The sequence below is a fragment of the Parastagonospora nodorum genome (assembly GCF_000146915.1).
Source record: "Parastagonospora nodorum SN15 chromosome Unknown scaffold_38, whole genome shotgun sequence".
Lineage (NCBI taxonomy): Eukaryota > Fungi > Ascomycota > Dothideomycetes > Pleosporales > Phaeosphaeriaceae > Parastagonospora > Parastagonospora nodorum.
This window is the reverse complement of record NW_001884586.1, coordinates 58,236-76,990: the sequence shown is the minus strand read 5'-3', so window position 1 is coordinate 76,990 and position 18,755 is coordinate 58,236. Positions and strand designations below refer to the sequence as shown.

General features: G+C 47.1%; 10 protein-coding genes across 10 annotated transcripts; 4 read left to right on the top strand and 6 right to left on the bottom strand.

Annotated features, from left to right (window-relative positions):
* Positions 1-367: 367 nt before the first annotated feature.
* SNOG_15437 (hypothetical protein) lies at positions 368-619 on the top strand (the record flags this gene model as incomplete). The annotated part of the gene is made up of 1 exon (XM_001805533.1): positions 368-619. One exon carries the CDS (start codon positions 368-370, stop codon positions 617-619), a length of 252 nt encoding a protein of 83 aa, XP_001805585.1.
* Positions 620-1,471: 852 nt separating this feature from the next.
* On the bottom strand, positions 1,472-1,919 carry SNOG_15436 (hypothetical protein; the record flags this gene model as incomplete). The annotated part of the gene is made up of 2 exons (XM_001805532.1): positions 1,472-1,664; positions 1,801-1,919. 2 exons carry the CDS (start codon positions 1,917-1,919, stop codon positions 1,472-1,474), a joined length of 312 nt encoding a protein of 103 aa, XP_001805584.1.
* Positions 1,920-2,867: 948 nt separating this feature from the next.
* On the top strand, positions 2,868-3,199 carry SNOG_15435 (hypothetical protein; the record flags this gene model as incomplete). Its single annotated transcript, XM_001805531.1, has 2 exons — positions 2,868-2,917; positions 3,004-3,199. The coding sequence occupies 2 exons, from the start codon at positions 2,868-2,870 to the stop codon at positions 3,197-3,199; spliced, it is 246 nt and encodes an 81-aa protein (XP_001805583.1).
* A 957-nt stretch (positions 3,200-4,156) lies between these two features.
* SNOG_15434 (hypothetical protein) lies at positions 4,157-5,009 on the bottom strand (the record flags this gene model as incomplete). The annotated part of the gene is made up of 3 exons (XM_001805530.1): positions 4,157-4,362; positions 4,389-4,714; positions 4,912-5,009. 3 exons carry the CDS (start codon positions 5,007-5,009, stop codon positions 4,157-4,159), a joined length of 630 nt encoding a protein of 209 aa, XP_001805582.1.
* Positions 5,010-5,831: 822 nt separating this feature from the next.
* SNOG_15433 (hypothetical protein) lies at positions 5,832-7,316 on the bottom strand (the record flags this gene model as incomplete). Its single annotated transcript, XM_001805529.1, has 3 exons — positions 5,832-6,550; positions 6,668-6,735; positions 6,853-7,316. 3 exons carry the CDS (start codon positions 7,314-7,316, stop codon positions 5,832-5,834), a joined length of 1,251 nt encoding a protein of 416 aa, XP_001805581.1.
* A 492-nt stretch (positions 7,317-7,808) lies between these two features.
* SNOG_15432 (hypothetical protein) lies at positions 7,809-9,388 on the top strand (the record flags this gene model as incomplete). The annotated part of the gene is made up of 2 exons (XM_001805528.1): positions 7,809-8,396; positions 8,525-9,388. The coding sequence occupies 2 exons, from the start codon at positions 7,809-7,811 to the stop codon at positions 9,386-9,388; spliced, it is 1,452 nt and encodes a 483-aa protein (XP_001805580.1).
* A 328-nt stretch (positions 9,389-9,716) lies between these two features.
* SNOG_15431 (hypothetical protein) lies at positions 9,717-10,513 on the top strand (the record flags this gene model as incomplete). Its single annotated transcript, XM_001805527.1, has 3 exons — positions 9,717-10,185; positions 10,242-10,301; positions 10,449-10,513. 3 exons carry the CDS (start codon positions 9,717-9,719, stop codon positions 10,511-10,513), a joined length of 594 nt encoding a protein of 197 aa, XP_001805579.1.
* A 100-nt stretch (positions 10,514-10,613) lies between these two features.
* Positions 10,614-12,287, bottom strand: SNOG_15430 (hypothetical protein; the record flags this gene model as incomplete). The annotated part of the gene is made up of 4 exons (XM_001805526.1): positions 10,614-11,040; positions 11,105-11,379; positions 11,462-12,163; positions 12,222-12,287. The coding sequence occupies 4 exons, from the start codon at positions 12,285-12,287 to the stop codon at positions 10,614-10,616; spliced, it is 1,470 nt and encodes a 489-aa protein (XP_001805578.1).
* A 790-nt stretch (positions 12,288-13,077) lies between these two features.
* SNOG_15429 (hypothetical protein) lies at positions 13,078-13,838 on the bottom strand (the record flags this gene model as incomplete). Its single annotated transcript, XM_001805525.1, has 3 exons — positions 13,078-13,146; positions 13,238-13,438; positions 13,488-13,838. The coding sequence occupies 3 exons, from the start codon at positions 13,836-13,838 to the stop codon at positions 13,078-13,080; spliced, it is 621 nt and encodes a 206-aa protein (XP_001805577.1).
* A 1,421-nt stretch (positions 13,839-15,259) lies between these two features.
* Positions 15,260-17,272, bottom strand: SNOG_15428 (hypothetical protein; the record flags this gene model as incomplete). Its single annotated transcript, XM_001805524.1, has 1 exon — positions 15,260-17,272. The coding sequence occupies one exon, from the start codon at positions 17,270-17,272 to the stop codon at positions 15,260-15,262; it is 2,013 nt and encodes a 670-aa protein (XP_001805576.1).
* Positions 17,273-18,755: the final 1,483 nt, after the last annotated feature.

Here is an 18,755-nt window from a genome sequence, read left to right as displayed (position 1 = left end):
TTTGCTGTCTCGACATACACAAGACTAGGAAGGCATGAGTAGCTTCACGGAACACTAGCGCTCCGTAAGTGCCAGTATATTTTCCAAGCTTGAGCCTGGAAGTCGAGTGGGTTTTCAGGGGATTTGCATCAAGCTAAATATTATCAGGAAGGTATCATTGGCCACTGTAGATTTGCCATGGTGCTAGAGTACCAGAAGTCTATCTGCGAGGATGTATACGCGAGTTGCGAGGATGCAGATATAAAGGAGTGCAAGCACCACTGGTCTATCTCCTCTACTACCGGTAGAGTCCAGAGCTGGTCTATTCTCTTACCTTTGGATCTCCAGATATTCTTTGTATCTACTCTAGTACCATCACTAAGCCATCATGAAGTTCTCCGTTGCTTTCCTGACGGCAGCGCTCGCCACCTCAGCGGTTGCAGCTCCTTGGACGCTCGCCGACCGGATAAAAGCCCGCGCAGAAGGCAGACAACTCCATCATTCCAACCCTTCCAAGGCATTTGGAGCCAGTGAAGAACGGACATTCAGCGCCCAGAGCGATGAAACCAACAACACAGTCCACCGCCCCCCATCCTCTCCTCCACCCCTATCACAACACTCTCTTGAAGACAAATCGTAACGTCCTAATCCCCCTTCCCGCCCTGCGTCCGCGGCAAAACTACCATCCCCCCCCCTCGCCCTTCCACCCAATCCTTCGAATCGCACTCGCTTTCCCCAGAATCCCCCAGTCCAGCCCAGCACCCTGCCGTCGCACGTCGGTGGTGTACAAATCCCGCCCTCCACTGCCGAATCTCAGATCTTGGTTATCGATCACCCCTGGATCAGCCCTCAACATCGCCAATCGTGCGGCGATATGTTCTTTCGTAAACTCGCGCAGAGATTCAGCAATCAATCCTGCAAGCTCTGGTATCGAAGCGGTAGGGGGGCAAGGGGTGATTGATCGGGCGCTCAGAACGCAGTTTCCCACGTATGAGGGATGTGTGAAGGGTGGGCCGAGGTGGGGGTGTAGGTTTACTACGATGGCGAGGGTGGATGGAAATGGGGAGGGGGGGGGGGGGCGGCGAACAGGGGTGGGAGAGGAGGATTCGAGACCAGAGGAGGGAGATTAGGGCGGTCAAGGGGGATATGTGGGCTGAAAGGGGTGGAAGAGGGTAGATGAGAAGGAGGATATGCGGCTCGCTTGGAAGCGCAAAAAGTCCTCATCGAAATAACATACTCCACGTTTCTCGGTGTGCTTGTACTCGTGGGTAAAAGTTCTAGTCATCGTCTCGGGAGGAGAGGACTTGGCTAATTCATCCAACGCATATGCCACATTCCCGCCTTCTCTATCCTGCGCTTTCGCATCCATACTGCCCGTCAACTCTCGCGTGTTCGAGCTCCAGGCCTTGTAGAACCGAGTTAAACCTGTGCCATCAGCCACGCAGTGATGCATCCACACGCTCAATATCATGCCACCGTGAATGAATGCGGCTTAGGTGGCCACAACTGGCAGAGGGGTGTTTTGATAAAAGGGGGTTGGGCTGGTGGCGTAGGAGTCGTTGGGGTCGAGGCCGTGGTGGTACTGGAGGAAGGATGGGATGAGTAGTGAGGGATCGAAGAATTTTGCTGAGAGTTCCTCATGCCCCATTCCCATAACCATATTCACAAACTCGGCGTTGAGAATCCTACATGCTTCTTTCATCCACCCTTTCTTCCTCCGTTGCTTCGCTGTCATAAAGCAGTCTCAACTCTCCCTTATGCACATCCAGCATCCCACTAGAGAACGGAAACTTCTTCAACGTTGCAGTCAGCCTCGTGCACAGGGCGCGATATACGGCGTCGGCGCGGTGAGGGTACGGGAAGGGGAAGATGGTGATGTAGCGGCCGTAGTTGCGCATGTGCGATTGGAGGTCGAGGGAGGATAGGGGGTGGGCTCTCATTATAGCGGTGGAGTTTGGGGTCGGATGTCAGGGGTTTTGTTGTGGATTGATGTTCTAGCGAAGGAGATGTGAGGCATGCTGGGATTTTGATCGGGTGTTTGCTTGGAAAATGATGTACAACGATCAGAGTGAGGATGTTTGGATCTGTTGCTTTGATATGTGCTTCAATCGTTGCGAGTAGCGTTAGTAGTGTGGCCTTGGTTGCATATGCGTGTTGCTGGCTAGATGTGCTACGGCTGTTGGTGAGATTGTTTGGCAGTGCTTTTGTGCTGTTGTGCCAGGATCGATGTTTGTGTGTTGTGTCCATGGGACTTTTTGCCACGCGCTGGCTAGCCAGAGAGAATTATGTAAGGAACGCATGAGGACGATAGCCTCCGAGTGTGAAGTGGTATAGTGATGGCGCGGATACGATAGTCTCCGAGTCTGTAAGACAGTGTGGACGCAAGCAAGTGTTGACATATGGTTGTTAGCAAGCATAACTCGGTATTGACACGCTATTTTCTGTGGATTCAGATGATTGTGATGGTATATCCGCGTTCAGGATCGAAGAATTCGTCAGGCAAAGAGCCGATTCTCATTGGCCGCGCTAATCCAGATATGAAGCTCTTTGAATTTGTGGATGAGTGCTCGGTGTTCAATCTACCCTCAAAGTCAGGAATGGGATGTTTGTTGGCGTCAAATATGCAACAAGATCCTACACGCGAAAACGTCGTTGCTGACCCTGGAACCTTTTTCAGCAAGATCCCAGTGGCTTCAAAGTACTCCTCTAATGACAATGGAGCAGAGACTGAATACAATCCGAGCAATATCAAGTTTACGTCGTCTTCGTCGCCGTCGTCGCGTGGCCAATCATCGGGATCATTGAATGCAGCAAGTTTGTGTCCATGGTGGTAAATGTTCGAGTTCTTTGCTCAATTCGACCTCCGCCAGTGGACCTGTTAGAAAAACATGGCCGGATGTAATTTGCCCAAACGGGTCAGCTCCAACGTGCTCGATATGTATATTTGTTTTAAGGTTGCGAATGACTTGACCCTCGTGATTTATGGTTTCCACCATTCCAGATACCTAACTATACAGTTCATAGATGCCCAGGACCAAGACGGTGCGAGATATTCCTTGGGTCGTTTATTTTTAGTGGTATTCCGTCGTTGTGCACTCCATGTCAAATGGAATACGAAGTCTTTTTCCCAAAGGCCCCCAACATATCCGTCTTTGAGAATGCGCTGCATGGTCCTCGCCATGCCACTGAGAGCGACGAGCTTATCTTTAGCGAAGGTTAGATCACTACTCGAGGTAGAAGTACACTATATTTGTCTTCTCTTCTATCCTTCATTGCATTAACTACTAAACATTTAATACATCGCAGAACTGATATCCGGGGGGTATGATCCTCGAACGCAATTGTCCAGATCTACTATAAACCGATCAAGGATATGTTGTTTAATATCAGGCCTGATAACTATACGGAGTACTCCAAGTGGTCTATTGAAGAGGGGTATGTTGCAGTCTTTTGTACTTTTAGCTCTTCCATTATCTATTTTTACAGAAGTGTACCTACAAGGAACAGAATATCCAAGATTGCGAAGGCATTCTGAGATGACAGAAAGTTGTGCTCTAGGATTCGAGGACAGAAAGCCCTCGCTGAAAGTGAATGCGACTACAGGTAGTCCAGAGGAATTGCTTTGTATCTGATTATGAGTTTTGGATACATTGGTCGTGTTTCCATGGACATGCTGGCGAATACGTAAGGGAACTGGTGTGCGAGTGCCGTTGGTAATTTGTTTCGTTTCTTCGCACCTGGGAATATTTGTGATACACTTGAATCTCCCAGAGTCTTCCAGGATGATACTTAGATCCCTGGCACGGATCATGCAGTCTTGGATAGTTTCTGCAGAACCATCGAATCCGTTTCGAACGAAGTTGTAATACTGTAGGACCACCTGGAAACTTGGTTTAGAAAAGCTCAAGGTCCAGGACTGATACATTTGATCGAGGTATTCAATATCAAATATCATTTCCCGAGGAATGCAACTCTTGTCGCGCCACACGATCTGTGAGAGAATCAGCCGATACTCTCTCGAATCAGTGTATTGCGGCTACACACCCATCCAAGCGAGGTTGGGACTTGGCCAAATTTATGACTAGATGTATTGATGGAGTGGACTCTCTTGAGTTTGAAGTCCCTTGATATGTTTGAGTTACGTGATACGTGCAGAATGACACAAAGCGAGGGAAGCTCACCATGTCAAGTTCGATTGAACAAAGGGCGCTACAAGACCTCCAGAAGCAGCGTCGACATGAATTGGGATATCTAGCCCTTTTTGAGAATGTAGATCATCAAGGGCGTATGAAAGTTGTTGAACAGGCTCATAGTGACCGGTGTAGGTGCTCCCAAGAACAGCAACTATCCCAACTATATTGATCGAGATCACAAAAGGCACTACTGCAGATTTGTTATAAATGACTTACTAGTGTTTTCATCGGCCATCGCAGCAGCATCTTGGGTATCCATAACATACCCTGCCTCCTGTGTGACTGGAAGTATTCGTGCCTCAACATCGAAGTACTGAGAGAACTTGGCACAGACCACGTGAGCAATAGAACTGAAGATTATGTTTGGCTGAGATGTGTCAGCTCCTTCTTCACGTTTTTTGCTTAGCCACTGCTTCTTCATAGCCAGGCATCCAAGCATGAGAGCTTCAGAGGAGCCTGTCGTAGCACTGCCAACTGGTCTCTCTCCATTTTCTCCACCATTCCAGAGTGCTGCAAGGATGTTTGCACACTCTCGATGAATCCTTTCAACATCAGCTAACATTCCAAAACTACCCTTATGTTGGACCTACGCACTTCGTGATACCCTTATACTCGTGTTGATTTGACATGTTCTTCCGCAACGTTTCGCATAATAAATCGACCGGCAGTTCATCAAAACCAGTGGTAGAGAATCTTAAGAAGTTATTGATGGGAATGACACAAAATAGTGTTAACTTACGTAGCGAGGTTAAGCTTTGGATCAAGATCGTCATCAAGAAAAGATTCCACAATGCGTCTTGCGGCTTCAGCTGGGACGCCTGACATTGGTATGGCCATCACGATGATGAGAAAACGGGGTTGGAACTTCCCTAGCCTGTCACAGGATTAAACACGACAAATATAGGAAGTGCATACGCTTCTCCTAAGAATACGCGAATTATAGCGCAGTAAAAGGTCATACTTTCTACCGAGTCGACTCACTTGTCTGACTCGTAGCTGCCCAGTTCTCTGCGCTGTAAACCCCTCAAAAGGCTATGTGGGTGCCCTCTTTGCCAGTCATTGCATCGCGGAAGCTCGGCCCAACATGGCTGATCTTGGCAGCCATTTCGACATGGGAGGCACTAGAATCAGGTCCATTGAGCACACCAATCGGATAGTGCAGAAATGGCTATACTGACTGTTATGTGGATTTTGTTGACTTTGACGTATGGAATACAAGGGGCATGCATGTATCCGAGTTGCCCGTGCTAGCATCCCTAAGAAAGACCCCTAGACTGTGATACGGCCCGTCTTGAAGTCCTGGCGATCTGCGGAAAGTGTTTGTATGAGACATAGCCAACAGTTGGCATAGGTCTTGAGGTCTCACCGCGTGTTTGAACGCATGGATCATAACAACATTAACTCAGTTTGGGCACCCTTCAGCAGTCTCGGACTTGTTCGGCGCCGAGAAAAGACCGAATTATGCATCTTGTAGATTCACACTTAGGAACCCGATAACTTCAATTTCAAACGACTAATGCAACCGGGGTGAAGCTTACCATGTCCATCTTGACGACAAGACACAGTATGCTTCCCATTCCTCCTGTAATGCGGCCTTTCTCCCCCATCCCCCACGCTCCAATACGAATGCACATAGCCTCCTTCCAGCTCCATGAATTCCTATTTTGTGTGGTCAACCAATCGGATGATCTTGCCAGCCGTCTCACTCCGCACCATGTCTCTTAGTCCAACCGATCTGAGATGAAAAAGGTGATCAACCTTCGGGTACACATTGAAAAATGCCGAAAGCTCAGATCTGAGTTGTGATTGGGTCAAGATGGCCGCTGACTGCTCCTCCCGTATAACCTTCACCTCCATGGTATGCTCTCCAGTGTCTTTGTTGATGTAGAGAACAATCTGCCAATCAAAAACACCCCAGTTGGCTGTATTCATGACCTCTTCAACAGCTCTGATCTCATAAAAGTTTGCTTGCCATTTGAAGGATTCCGCACGATCTCGTCCATAGAATCGCAGAATTCTCAGGTTCCCAGCACCATCACCAACAGAGGCGCGTATCTCGGGAGTTGCATCATGCAAGGAGCCTATATCTCCCGTATAATATCGGACTAGTGGGTGGCGCAGCTTTTGAAGAGAGGTGAGGACAATGATGCCAGCAGTGCCATGAGGGACCGTATCGACGAGCTGGTTTCCTCTACCTTGATCGGCGGTTTCTGATGCAGCCGGCACAATTTCAACGATCATCGCTCGTTCGTCGTATATCAGGTCCACAAACTCTGCATGATGACCGGTAAACGTGTGGTTGGCGACGGCCCATGGTCCTGCCTCGGCGCTTCCATAGATGGCTCCATAGAATAACGGTCCGCGAGTACCCCCGAACACTTGGTTGAGGTAAGTTTGCTGCTGAACTGGAAGCATCTCCGACGTGTATATTATTTTATCGAAATGGATACTGGCGTGCGTTTTCGAAACGTGACGCGCAAACTGAATTAACTGACTGGGGGCCCCAGCAAGGACGTTGGGTTGCAGCTGCTGACAAGTCCTGACGAGACGGTCTGGATCCATACTATGTCCGGCCATCAGTGTAGACACTCCCGCATGTTCTAAGGTCTCCGATACAATGCTCAATGATCTGAACTATTTAGTGGAATGAAACCTCGAAAGTGTGGGTAGAAATGCTCACCTGTACAAATTTCCGGTGGTGTTCAGTACAATGGCTAAATCGCCATCACCTGCAATACCACACTGGACTAGGAGGTGTCCAGCAAACGCTCGAATAGCTCTAGTTTCTTGTGCATCAGTAAAAAAGGGCATGGGATCGCCCTTTCCGCTGCCGCCTCCCGTGATACCAATGATAGCTCCGCTTCGGAACGATCTGCCTTCCGTAGTGTTCCGGCTCATTTTCCTGGTAATTTCAGCAAGCCTTTCCTTTTTAATGATAGGCAAACTTTGCAAGGTTGTAGGGGAACCGGGAGTGGCCTTTAGTGCCTTGGCCACTTCTTCATATCCAGGTGCTGAGCTTCGGCTATCGGAATAGAACGGATGTATTCCTGCAACAGCTAATATCTGTTCCAGCTTGTAAGGTCCCCGGTATTGATTGATCTGCGGCGGGAGGCTCGATTGACTGATTGCTGAGTTGGAATCCATTTTGAACAAAGTATTTAGAAAATGCACCGTGGGTCAAGCTTGAATGGGCGAGGAATATCAGAAGTGAGGATTGATTGCCGAATTTATTCCCATCAAATATGCGCCATGTCCGTAAAAGGAAAGCAATGGTTGATGCATATTGTAGTATGCCGCTGGGTTACTTAGTTTAGTTAGTGATGCAATGTCACCTGCAGGATTGTTATGTTGCAAGCCTCAGGAATTAGCACCGAACAAATACGGGCCGACATGTTTGCATATCCGAGGAAGCTTACGCGGCATATTCACATCTCCAAGTCCTGCGCTATTGTCAGAGATCCCTGAGTTAGTTGATGATGGGCTTAATGACTAATAAAAACTATACAGGTTTTTTTTTTTGGCGGGGTGGGGGAGGGACGGCCATCGCACTCCTGTTAGTCGAAATCTGAAATCTGCTTTCAATCTTGTCTCAGATTCAGAATTCGTATCAAATCATATGTTCTTTGCACATTCATTATGGATCTTCCTGAGTTTGTTCAAGTTAATCTTTCCACTACCTCACCTGATCGCGCTAGATTGAACGACAACCACGATTCCATATCTTCGATAGTGGATGGGAGTGCGTTACAGACAGTCTTTCGAGATTCAGGCCCCTGGCCTGCCGGTCTAGCTGAGGCCACTCAACCAGTCCCCATCTTCTTGCCAAAGAGTCGTATGAGCGAGCTGCAGCAACTATGCGAGAGTATTCACTTAGCTGTATGTGATATCATCGATAGATGGTGGGATGATTCGGATGCAAGATTCTGGGAACGAATGCCATTAGACCCTAGAGCAGAGGCGGTACTTCGCTGGATCAGCGAAAGAAAGGGCCCCAAGGGACAATTTCGAAAGATTAGTGGCTTTTGGAGACCTGATGTGTTGATCAGCGACAATCCAAGCGCTTTCAACAAGACGTCCACCAAAGCCAGCGATTTCGGGCCATTCAAGGTGTGTGAGATCAATTGCCGCTATCCTCTGAGCGGCTATATTGTCGCATCTACCTTGGAGACTTTTCATTCGAGACACATGTCCGAACATGCTATCTTCCAGACAACAGTCGGAAAAGTGAGTTTTTGATGATATCACGAGTTGGGCAATGGCTAATGTTTTCTGCGTCTAAGGTTGACTCAGTCATCGAAAGAAAGTTTTCCCCATACAAAGTAATTTGGTTTCTGCATGGTGAAAATATCCAGCATGTGGACCTCATCAACATGAGCTCCTATTTCCGAAAACAAGGGCTGGGTGAGGCTCGATTTGTTCGACCGGAACACCTTAGTGTTGAACACGATCCCAACTCTGCGTCAGGGCGCAAGCTCGTCGCAACTACGTCGGCCTCGGACCTCTTTCACCAGGACGAAACACACACAAGGATGCAAATCGATCTTATAGTCATCGAGGCACGCCAGGCACAGTTGATCAACCTACCAAAGGATGTATTGGAAGAACTCGCCTTGCGCTCGGTGAATGATCTTCGCAGTATTTTCCTGGCACATGACAAACGCATGCTTGCTATTATCCTTTCCGAGTTGGATAATCTCGTGTCCAAGCGAAGGGTTCTTTCACATACACAATCAGAGTGCCTAAGCCAGGGTTTAGCACAAACTTACATAGCGAAGTCAAGGAACATGCTACAGGAAATTGAAAAGCTGCGCAACGGTAAAGAGTCAAAGGACAATTGGGTGTTGAAGCCTATCGCCAGTGGAAAGGGCAAAGGGATAGTATTTGGGACTGACATCCCGACAAAGGAGAAATTTTGTGACCTCTTAGAAGCCAACGAATGCACAGGAGCATATGTGCTACAGCGAGTAGTTGACCAGCCTCGTTTTCCTATGGTCTCAGCTATAGGAGAAAGTCTCGTAGGCGATGAGAACAACAAAAGCCACTTATCGACGGGGCCTCTCCGATATCTTGTAGGCACATTTATGATGTCGGATGGTCAATTTTTGGGTACACTTTGGAGAGCTTCACCAGAGCCCATCTGTGCATTTGCGCAGGGTGCTTGGTTGCTCAATGCAGTCACTGAAAGGGCATCTGTTGAGCCATATTCCGAAGTGTAGTTTTACGAGAAGGCTGAAATAGCTTTTGCGGATCAAGCAAAGAAAAAAAAGAACGCGAATGTTAAAATGAGATTTTTATCTAAATCCCTGAGTCATACACATCACGGGCACGGAGCTGAATTTGAATTCGACATGAGGATACAGCTTTCCATAGCACTCCCTGTACTAGTTGCACCGAATACCGCATGGAAAACCAGTTGACAGGAAAGCCTGACTATCCCCCAAATGGTTTGGTAGTTATGTCGCCAATACAAAAGCGGATCGTTACGGCAAGAACATTCTCACTACAAACCTCTCCAGGCTACTTCATCGTCAATTGCACTTGAACATGGCTTCTGTCACACATGACGCCGTTTCCTCACAGGATAGCAGCTATGGGAGGTTCTATTTCACATACGGGAGTAACATGCATCTTCAGCAGATGGCACAACGTTGTGAAGAGAGCATTCTCTACTCGAAAGGCCGACTGAAAGGTTACAAATGGCAAATCAACAGCCGTGGGGGCGCAAATATTGTCAGAGGAAATGATGCAGATTTTGTCGAGGGCCTCATTTTCATTGTATCCTCACGTGATCTAGATTCTTTGCGGAAGTATGAGAAGATCTCAGAGGGATATTTTGTGGAAAAGGAAATCGACATCAACATCGAGAAACTATCAATCCTCGCTTTCGAAAGACAGAAGACGACCAGAATTGCCGAAGAAATAGCCATGTATCGGGCCGAAGTTGGAGCAGGAGGACCATTGGGATCTTGGCAAGCCCGTCTGAAGAACGAAAAGCGTACTAAGGAGAATACATGTATGTTTTTTGCAGTATTCCATGCCATGTTTGTACCTGTACTAAGACGTATCAAGTTGAAAACAGTGTAGCTCGCAATGTTTTGGTATACGTTGTCCCTGAATATTGCGAGGATGGTAAAATCAGAAAAGAATATATTGGGCGAATGGAATCTGCAATAATCGATGCTGAAGTCCTTGGGGTCTCTGAGCAGTATATCAAAACATCGCTCCATCCTTGTATGTTTTGAAAACAGACAATCGTTGAGCACAAACATTCTAGAGGACTAGCATACAAGAATGAATACATCCTCTGGTATTTTGTTGAGAAAATGAATCCGAAAGACTAGATTCTTCCATGTACATCGTTGATATATGCTGTGATATGCAATATACGCGTGCCATCTCTAGGGATGATTCGTGTGTCATGCCATCAAGAACAAACTAAAGCTACGGTATTAATCTTCCAATGTCCCTTGGAAATAGCGTAGCTTCGCGAACGTCGTCGAGACCCAAGAACCCCTGAAGCAACCTATTGACCCCCAGTCCGCAGCCGCCATGACGTGGCATACCAGTCCTGAAAGCGGTCAGGTAAGATTGCCACTTTTCGGCTTTTGGATCTAATGGCGGGCCACAAACACCAGCAGACATTGCCTCGCACAGCTCATTAAAGGAATTAATACGCTGGCTGCCAGAGCATATTTCTCGTCCTCTGACAATAGTATCCCAAGTATTAGAAAGACCTCGAACATCGGGGTTCGCTTGAGAATTAAATTGACGCATAGACGCTGGAAACTGGTCGATTGTGAATACGTCCGTGCCACCCCAACTAGGCGAAGTACGGAAATGACGACCAAGAGCAGCTTCTTCCTCATCACTGTACGAAATTATGAGCCATTGAAGCTTACGAAAAGGCGGTATAAAAGGTATCAATTACTTACGTGAAGTTTTTGTCATCTTCCGTTTCAAAACCAAGCTCTTCCCTCAAGATGCGTTTGGCCTCTAAGAAAGTGATGCGGGGCACTTTTCCCGATTCGTCGAGACCGATTTTGAAATCTCTTGCTGATGGGTATAGACTCATGAAAGCCTCAATGAGATGCCGGTACTGCTTCCGCTGCTGCAAGCCCCTGAAAACGAACACCAGCATGGATTCGATCAATTCCATTACCTCATGGTAATCATTCTGAAAAACCATGCCGACATCGAGTACTGTGAACTAGAGCAGATGAGGCCTTAGCGAAAACTCAAAAGGTACTTTAGGTGGGGTTCAAACTATCGAACGGCGAATAACTCCTTACCTCGGTCAAATGTCTCGAGGATTCGCAAGATTTGACTTCAGCCCGAAAAACAGGCCCGATCTCGAAAACGCGCTGCATATCCATCGAGAGTGCCATTTGCTTGTGATGCTGAGAGCTTTGCGATAGCCATGCATCCCTTCCAAAATATGGCAAATGAAAGTATTCGTTGTCACCGGGAATTGTAGCAGTAATGATGCGAGGTGTGTGAATCCAGTAAAACCCATTCGAGCACAGGAACTCGACTATCAACTGACACATGCCGGAGTGCAGTTTAAAGATTACTCCGGAGGCTGCGTGTCTCACATCAATGATGCGATTGTTGAGTTGCTCTTCGAGACTAGGGAATCGATCCTGTTGCGGCAAAAGAATGTCCGGAGACGCCAGTGCAATAACGTTGATACCAGTGACGTACAGTTCACGCGATAGGGTTAAGGTGTCATCTTGGGAATCCATGTAATGACCATGGCGCTTGGTAGGTTCGAAGCGACCTGTAACACAGATTAAAGACTCCCTGGTAATCTCTTTTGCATCTTTCCATTCTGAGCTTTTAACACTCGTAACCTGGATATTGGCTGTAAGGAAAGTCCGTGAAACTCTGAGTTGAAGTTTGATTTCGTCTGGTTGTCCAGGAACCAATATTGAATGGACTCTTGCATCAAACGTTACTGTGCCTTGTCCATGAGCCTCATATTGAAGGTCAGCCTAAGATGATTGTCAGACGTGTTTTATGCCTACATCCAGATTATTCTGAAAATCTTACCATGGGATCAACATCCGATAATAAATGAGGATCATAGCCACTGGTTAGATTTTTGATATGACTCATTTTGGGGCACTGAAGTCTTTTTTGTATAGAAGTATTTTTCGAGTAGAAAGGTATGTTGATAATGCTTTGTCCTTATCTCAAGCTATATATAGGATTCATTCTATACCATGTATGCCTATCGACTCCGACATTCAGCACAATCCCCTTTAATTTCCTTCAAATTCCATGTGTTTCCTCTAGTTGACATTCCCCTCTTTTTTGAAAGGTCTAGACTCTAAAGCCAAGATCGCAATTCAGGGGCTCTAGAGAATAGTTGGACTGCACCTTGTCTCCTGCAGAGATCGGCGATAACTATTGTTTGATCATTATAACTTGTCATGCCTCTGTAGATCGCGCGGCTGAGTGAAAATGAACAAGGATAAATTAAGACAAATTTTGTACAGATCAATCGTAATAACAAAGTACGTAGGCTCCTTGCTGACTAACATCAACGAGCTCTATGAAGCTTGTAGGCTTAACCTCGAGAGTTCTTCTCAAAACAATAGAACCCATGTATAGACTAAGTTGCAAATGATGTTATAAGACCTTCTTAAGTAGATAATATGCTACCGGCAAAAGCTCATCAACTATACACATATTCGCCTAACGGATTAGAGCACCTAAGTATTCGCTGATCGGTCATATCAACTTATCATATTCTACATATTGTATGGCCTGAGAAGATATATGATTCCATTTCTTGTCCTTTTAGCCCCTGGAGGAGCCACAACCCGATGAGTAGTAGAATGCAGACGACCTCCAGACTTCGACGCAAGACAGTCAGCAATATTAATAAGAACACAACCTTCCACTACCGGTACTGTCTGCCACTCTTGAGTCTGAGACCCATCTCCATCATATATCGGTATCTGTGTAGTTTCTTCATCATACCAGAGCAGCGTGATGAGTCCAAAATCAGTATGCCAAGGATGAATCACCTTCCCCGCGTCATGAATTGGAGGTTTATATACGATCTTCAATGCTGTATCGCTAGGTATTGTAGGGTCATCACCAAGCTCTGAGATGTGGATATCTTCGGCGGCACACAATTCGCTGAGTATCGTCTGGACGGAGTTGTTGAAGATCTGAACTGTGCGGGCGATACGTCGTTCTTGTGGCCTGAAGGTGGCCGGTAGGACCCATTTGCCAAGCTGGAATTCATCGCGGGCAATCTGTAAACACTAATCAGTCATCTGAAATAGATCCATCAGAATTACCAACCTCGTAATATTCGAATCCTTTGCCAGCATGATATCTAGAAGACGAAGTCAGCATCAGAGAGTTGAATGAATTGCTCTTCAAATACCCTCTTTCCATTCCCTCGCGAAGACTCTCAACTTTTTCCACTGAGTTTGGAGGAAGTCTGAAAAAGGATTGAGCGGTGTCGAACACTACGGGCATGTCCTCGAATATCGCCTTGGTAGACGGACCACGAAGATCAAGATGGAACATGCCAACCGTTCTGCCAGCATGAATGAGCTTCTCAATCTCAATCGGATCTTTCCGTTTCAGAGCTTCATAGTCGATGATTTCTAGTGCAGCAAACTTTTCGGAGGACGAATTGGTGTTCATCGCAGCTCTCATTAATTCGTTGGAATGATGAAAAAATCCGTGTGTTGTTTGTCTTGATGAGAATGGGAGAAAGAAAGCTAATAGTGTATAATTGGAAACGAATTTGAGGTTGCTTATTTGAGTTAGTCAATCATGTAAACAGTCTTCCGGATCTCGGAGCAACTCTTGAATCTGATCAGGTGCAAGAAAATGTAGTCGGACCGTAGTGCTACGAGAAAGCTGCATCCTGCATAGCTACCAAGTCGTCGAAAAGTCCTTGTAGATCACTACTTCATTGTCATCACATCCTTGCAGTAGCTCCACTAAATCCAGCCCCAGTTTGACCGAATAAACTTCCCATAGTGCAGATCTTGTGGAAAAAACCTTGTCCATTGAACTCGCAGTATTGGTTCCGTAGGTTCCGGATCTAGCCGAGGTCGGTTCGGCCCGCGTAACCTTTCCTATGTAGTCTTTAGCATTGCAAGCTCATCAGCAATTTCCTGCGCCAGTCGGGCCGAGCCGGCCATGCTCAGCCTCAAGAAAGACGCGGCGATGGACTCACCGTATTCCGCACATGATATAACCCCTGATTTGTGCTACATGTACCCCACTGGGCTCGGTCTGGCTCGCGCAACATTCCCTAGTCTGTAGCATCACAAGCTCATCGGCAGTTTCCTGCACTAGTCGGGCCGAGCTGGCCATGCTCAGCGCCAACAAAGATGCGGCGATGGATTTACCGGATGGATTTACCGTGTTCCGCACATGATATAACCCCTTAATACTACATATACCCACTGGGCTCGGTTTGGCTCGCGCAACATTCCCTAGTCTGTAGCATCACAAGCTCATCGGCAGTTTCCTGCACTAGTCGGGCCGAGCCGGCCATGCTCAGCGCCAACAAAGATGCGGCGATGGATTTACCGGATGGATTTACCGTGTTCCGCACATAACGTTATCACTGATTCGTGCTATACTGTGGTTACGGGCAAAGATCACTGCTTACATTGTCGCTAATAGGGGTCGATGCCGATTACACGGACCACGCCCCCAACTACAATACTTTTGCCCGTACCCATAGTATATGCCCCACTGAGTGTTCAGTGCATCATCCCCAACCCTGACACTCTCGCCTCATCTCTGCAATGGCTGCGGGACTTGCTAAAACGAATGCATAATCTTCTAAGCACATTAGAGCGGCGGCTTTGTAGTTTGTACTTTACGCCGAGATGATGGATTGATCTATAATACCGAAATTTACCCCTGTCACAAGAGTCATAGTGGCATGTAAATTTCCCGGCTCGATTGGCTCATACAGTTGAGAAGATCATCATGTTTTGTCTCTCCGGACTTTGTTGAACAAGGAGAAGCACATGCAATGCATCTATTGTTTCCCTCCAAAGCTCAACCATGGCCTCTCACTAAGTTCCTCGACACGATCTCTTCTATTTCTGATGACCAGGTGTTGGAAGACAGCGCCTCAGAGCGCTTGAGCCATATCGATAACCGCGGATGAATCGCGCACATTCTGATACATCGCTGTCATTCAGAACATTTACGCAGTCCATCAGACACGTTTTTTCCCTCTCGACAATGCCATCTAATACAAGTCTAGTGTCCTTGCTCAGAAGCTCTGGTGCTCTTGTAACGGCCTTTTTTACTGGCAAAAAGGCCACAGCTAGGCCGAGAAGCCAGCTCAGGTTCTTCTTCGGCTGCAATGCCCAGTATAACATATCCTTGGAGAGCTTAATAGTTTCCCCGTGTATGCCTTTTGTCTCAGCCAACATTATAATGTCATTCAAACATGTGGGTGGAGAGGTTCCCGCTGTGTCGGCATGAGACAGAATTTCGAGGCCGATGTCTACAAGACTTAGGCATGAAGACCTATTCAGTTCATCCATACCAGCTACAATCTCCGTTTCAATGCAAAACCCGGCTTGAGCACGTAAGAGGCGCAATATACTGGCGTAGAGAGGAAGAGCTGTTTGCGAAGGTGTAGTGATGGCGTTTTCCAATAGACCAATATGCGCAAACCAGAGAGGTAGCAGGTTGGATGACTGTAGATCAGGCGATAAGGTAAAGGCTTCTGGCTCGGTCCAAATTTCTGAAATGGTTCTCGAGCTCTCGCTGTCGGAAGATGCCTCGAGGCCTGAGGGGTCAATGTTGTTTCGACTGGAGAATACAACTGGATGGTGAACAGCAGGGTTATCAAGCATCATGACAGCATCCCTGGACATTACTGGTTTCCTGGAGGTGAACTTCCAATATACGGAGGAATCCATGCCCACACCTAGAGAGTCTATCCATTCTCTTATGGTGACAACCTCGCTGTGCGTGAAAGCGCCGAACATGCGTCCCTTCCACTGCAGTTCCTTGATCAGCAGGCTCTTGTTGCTCGCTCCGGCAATGACCCATGGCTTGGCGTTGCCCAGCTCCGTGAGTAACTCCAAGTGTTTTTGAGGGCTTGGTTGTTGCCATATGCTTGGTGCGAGCCATTCAGATAGGGACCGCCCTCCAATACGCGCCCGACTTTGAAGGTGGCACTTGTGTGACACCAATGCCTTGGACCTCATGATATCAATTACTCGCGATGTGACGCCTTCGTCTACCGTGATGTGCAGTGTGCTGATCGGAGCTTCCATGTCACCTTGCTTTTGCGTTGAATGCGAACCCAAAGCATGAGACATAGCATATCCTGTTTGGATCCGCTTCCAGGCATCATTCAAAGCTGTTTCGCCCTCAGTAGATCGGACTACCTCAAGATAGCGAATCACGGTGTGAGTAGCCATGGCAGCATGTCCAGAATCCGCGTTATCAATCGAGACATGAATAAGGAAGTAGCTGGGGTCGATCCCAAGAGCTTTGAGCTCATAGGCCGCGCGTAAAGTGTCGAGTGTGATGAGTTCATAGTGCATATTGAAGCCAAGGATTTCGGGCAAAAACTCATTTGGGAAAAGCGAGATGGTGAGTTGGCCCACGGCAGCTTCCCATGCATGTTCATTCTCCATCCCTTCCCATCGGCCCGGAGATATGAATTCCGCTGTGTCATTTGTTGGAAGTTGGCATCCGAAATTTGCCAAAAGCTGTCGGTAAAGATGTACATGGTGCTTTGTAATATCGCCGTCGCCGAGCTCTTCAGAGAAGATTTGCCACGCGTATTTGGTGATCCCCCGAAGAGCAAAAGGAGTGGTGATCTTATGTACGTGAGAAAGCCAGGCGCCGTCGACTAACTTTACTGGAGCTTGTTGGGTCAGCCAAACCCGAGCCCCTTCCAGGGTAGAGAACAGCTGTGGACCATGTCCCAGCTTTCGACTTTCCAAATATTCGGCCCATTGTGTCATAACTCTTTCGTTTTCGTTCTCAATGAAGTTCCAGATCCTCTCTGAGTCATAATGCGGTATCGACAGGATGCCTTGCTGCGGTTCTTTCATGCCAAACGAAATACCGCGCGAAAACATCGCTAAAAGTTCATCCCGTGCCGCTTCCACCACATCCGGAAAGTCTTCAAGGTTCTGTAGCTTAAAAAAGATTGCTTGATAACGTTTTGTTTTGCTAGCACGCGGGTTGTTCTTCTGCAAGTTGCTAACTTTTTGATCAACAGTGTTCGAATTCTGAGAACTGGATAAGACCGAGGTAGCTTTGTTGAGTTTGAAATAGTGAATAGAAATCGCTAAGAAGATGAATAGAGGGAGTAATAGAACAATACAGTCATTTTTACGAAGATTGAGTACGTCCATGATGTTGCTGTAGGTGTTTTATGGAAATTATATGGGATGATGTGTGCTCGTTTTTATATAATTTTTGATCCGACTAGCATCAAAGCATTGCCGCAGTATGAGCATTCTTTCCTATAATGTACCTTAGTTACATTAGCGCCAATTTAACCCGTACTGGGCGGGATACTGCCTTGGCGAGTACCTTGCACATCTGAATGCTGTTGAATCTTAGAGTTGGCATTTGCTAGCGTTCTTCTTCGCAGTAACGCTAGCGAAACTGCTAAACCCTGTTCAGGGCCTTTCTGGTTTCACAGATCCGATTAGAATTCCCGATAGCTTTTCTGCCGGCAAATGGAGCGACTAGCTTAGCCATATATTCCGTGGCTCAATCGGATCGACTGACAGTATTAGTTGGAGGTCAAGAGCTTGGACTGATTCCGTTGGAAATTTTGGCTTACCTTGCCTTCTTCGGCGGGCAGTAAAGTAAACTACTGCGCTAGTGAATAGATAATAAGTAAGACTGCCAAGCTCTAACCTGTCGTAGTTAAAACTAGACACCCCTCTCTGTTCTAACTCGGGAAGTCCGGTTTGAGTATAGCAGACATGTCAACAATCAAGCCAATCAAGCCGATCAGCTATTTTTGTTTCCTGTTAAGGCGTGCACGTTCTATAACATGCTCCGTGCAGACTTGCAAGTCCCTCAGCATGGCACGTTCGCGAATCAAGCCGCCGATCGGCTTGATTGTTGACAACTCTGGAGTATAGCGTGCCGATGGAAATAAGTTGAGCTGGATCGTATCGGTGAGACCACACAGACCCTCAGAAGTATATGAAAATGCCGGACAATCTCCGGCCCTTGTAAGCTGTATATTAGTTCCTCCAGAGCCATATACGATAAAATATTCTTCTAACTTCACCTCTCTACATTATCAACGCCAGCTTCTCGATCTTTTCGCTACCTGGAGAATCTGGCGAAAGCACCAGAAAATAAGTTGTCTCGTTTGCCATGACTGCAGCAAGGCTTTATCACTGTTTTCATCTATCACAGAGCGCTGGTATGTAGGCGATTACACCACTTCGTTGCAGTCATGAATCTCACAGTTATGCAGGTGGACGACGCCTTGACAGAACCCGAAGCGGTGACCCTGATCGGGATCCCAGTCAAAGTGTACAAGGCCGAGTACTGATAAAGTGGTCTGATCGGGACCCCCAACATCCGAAAAAC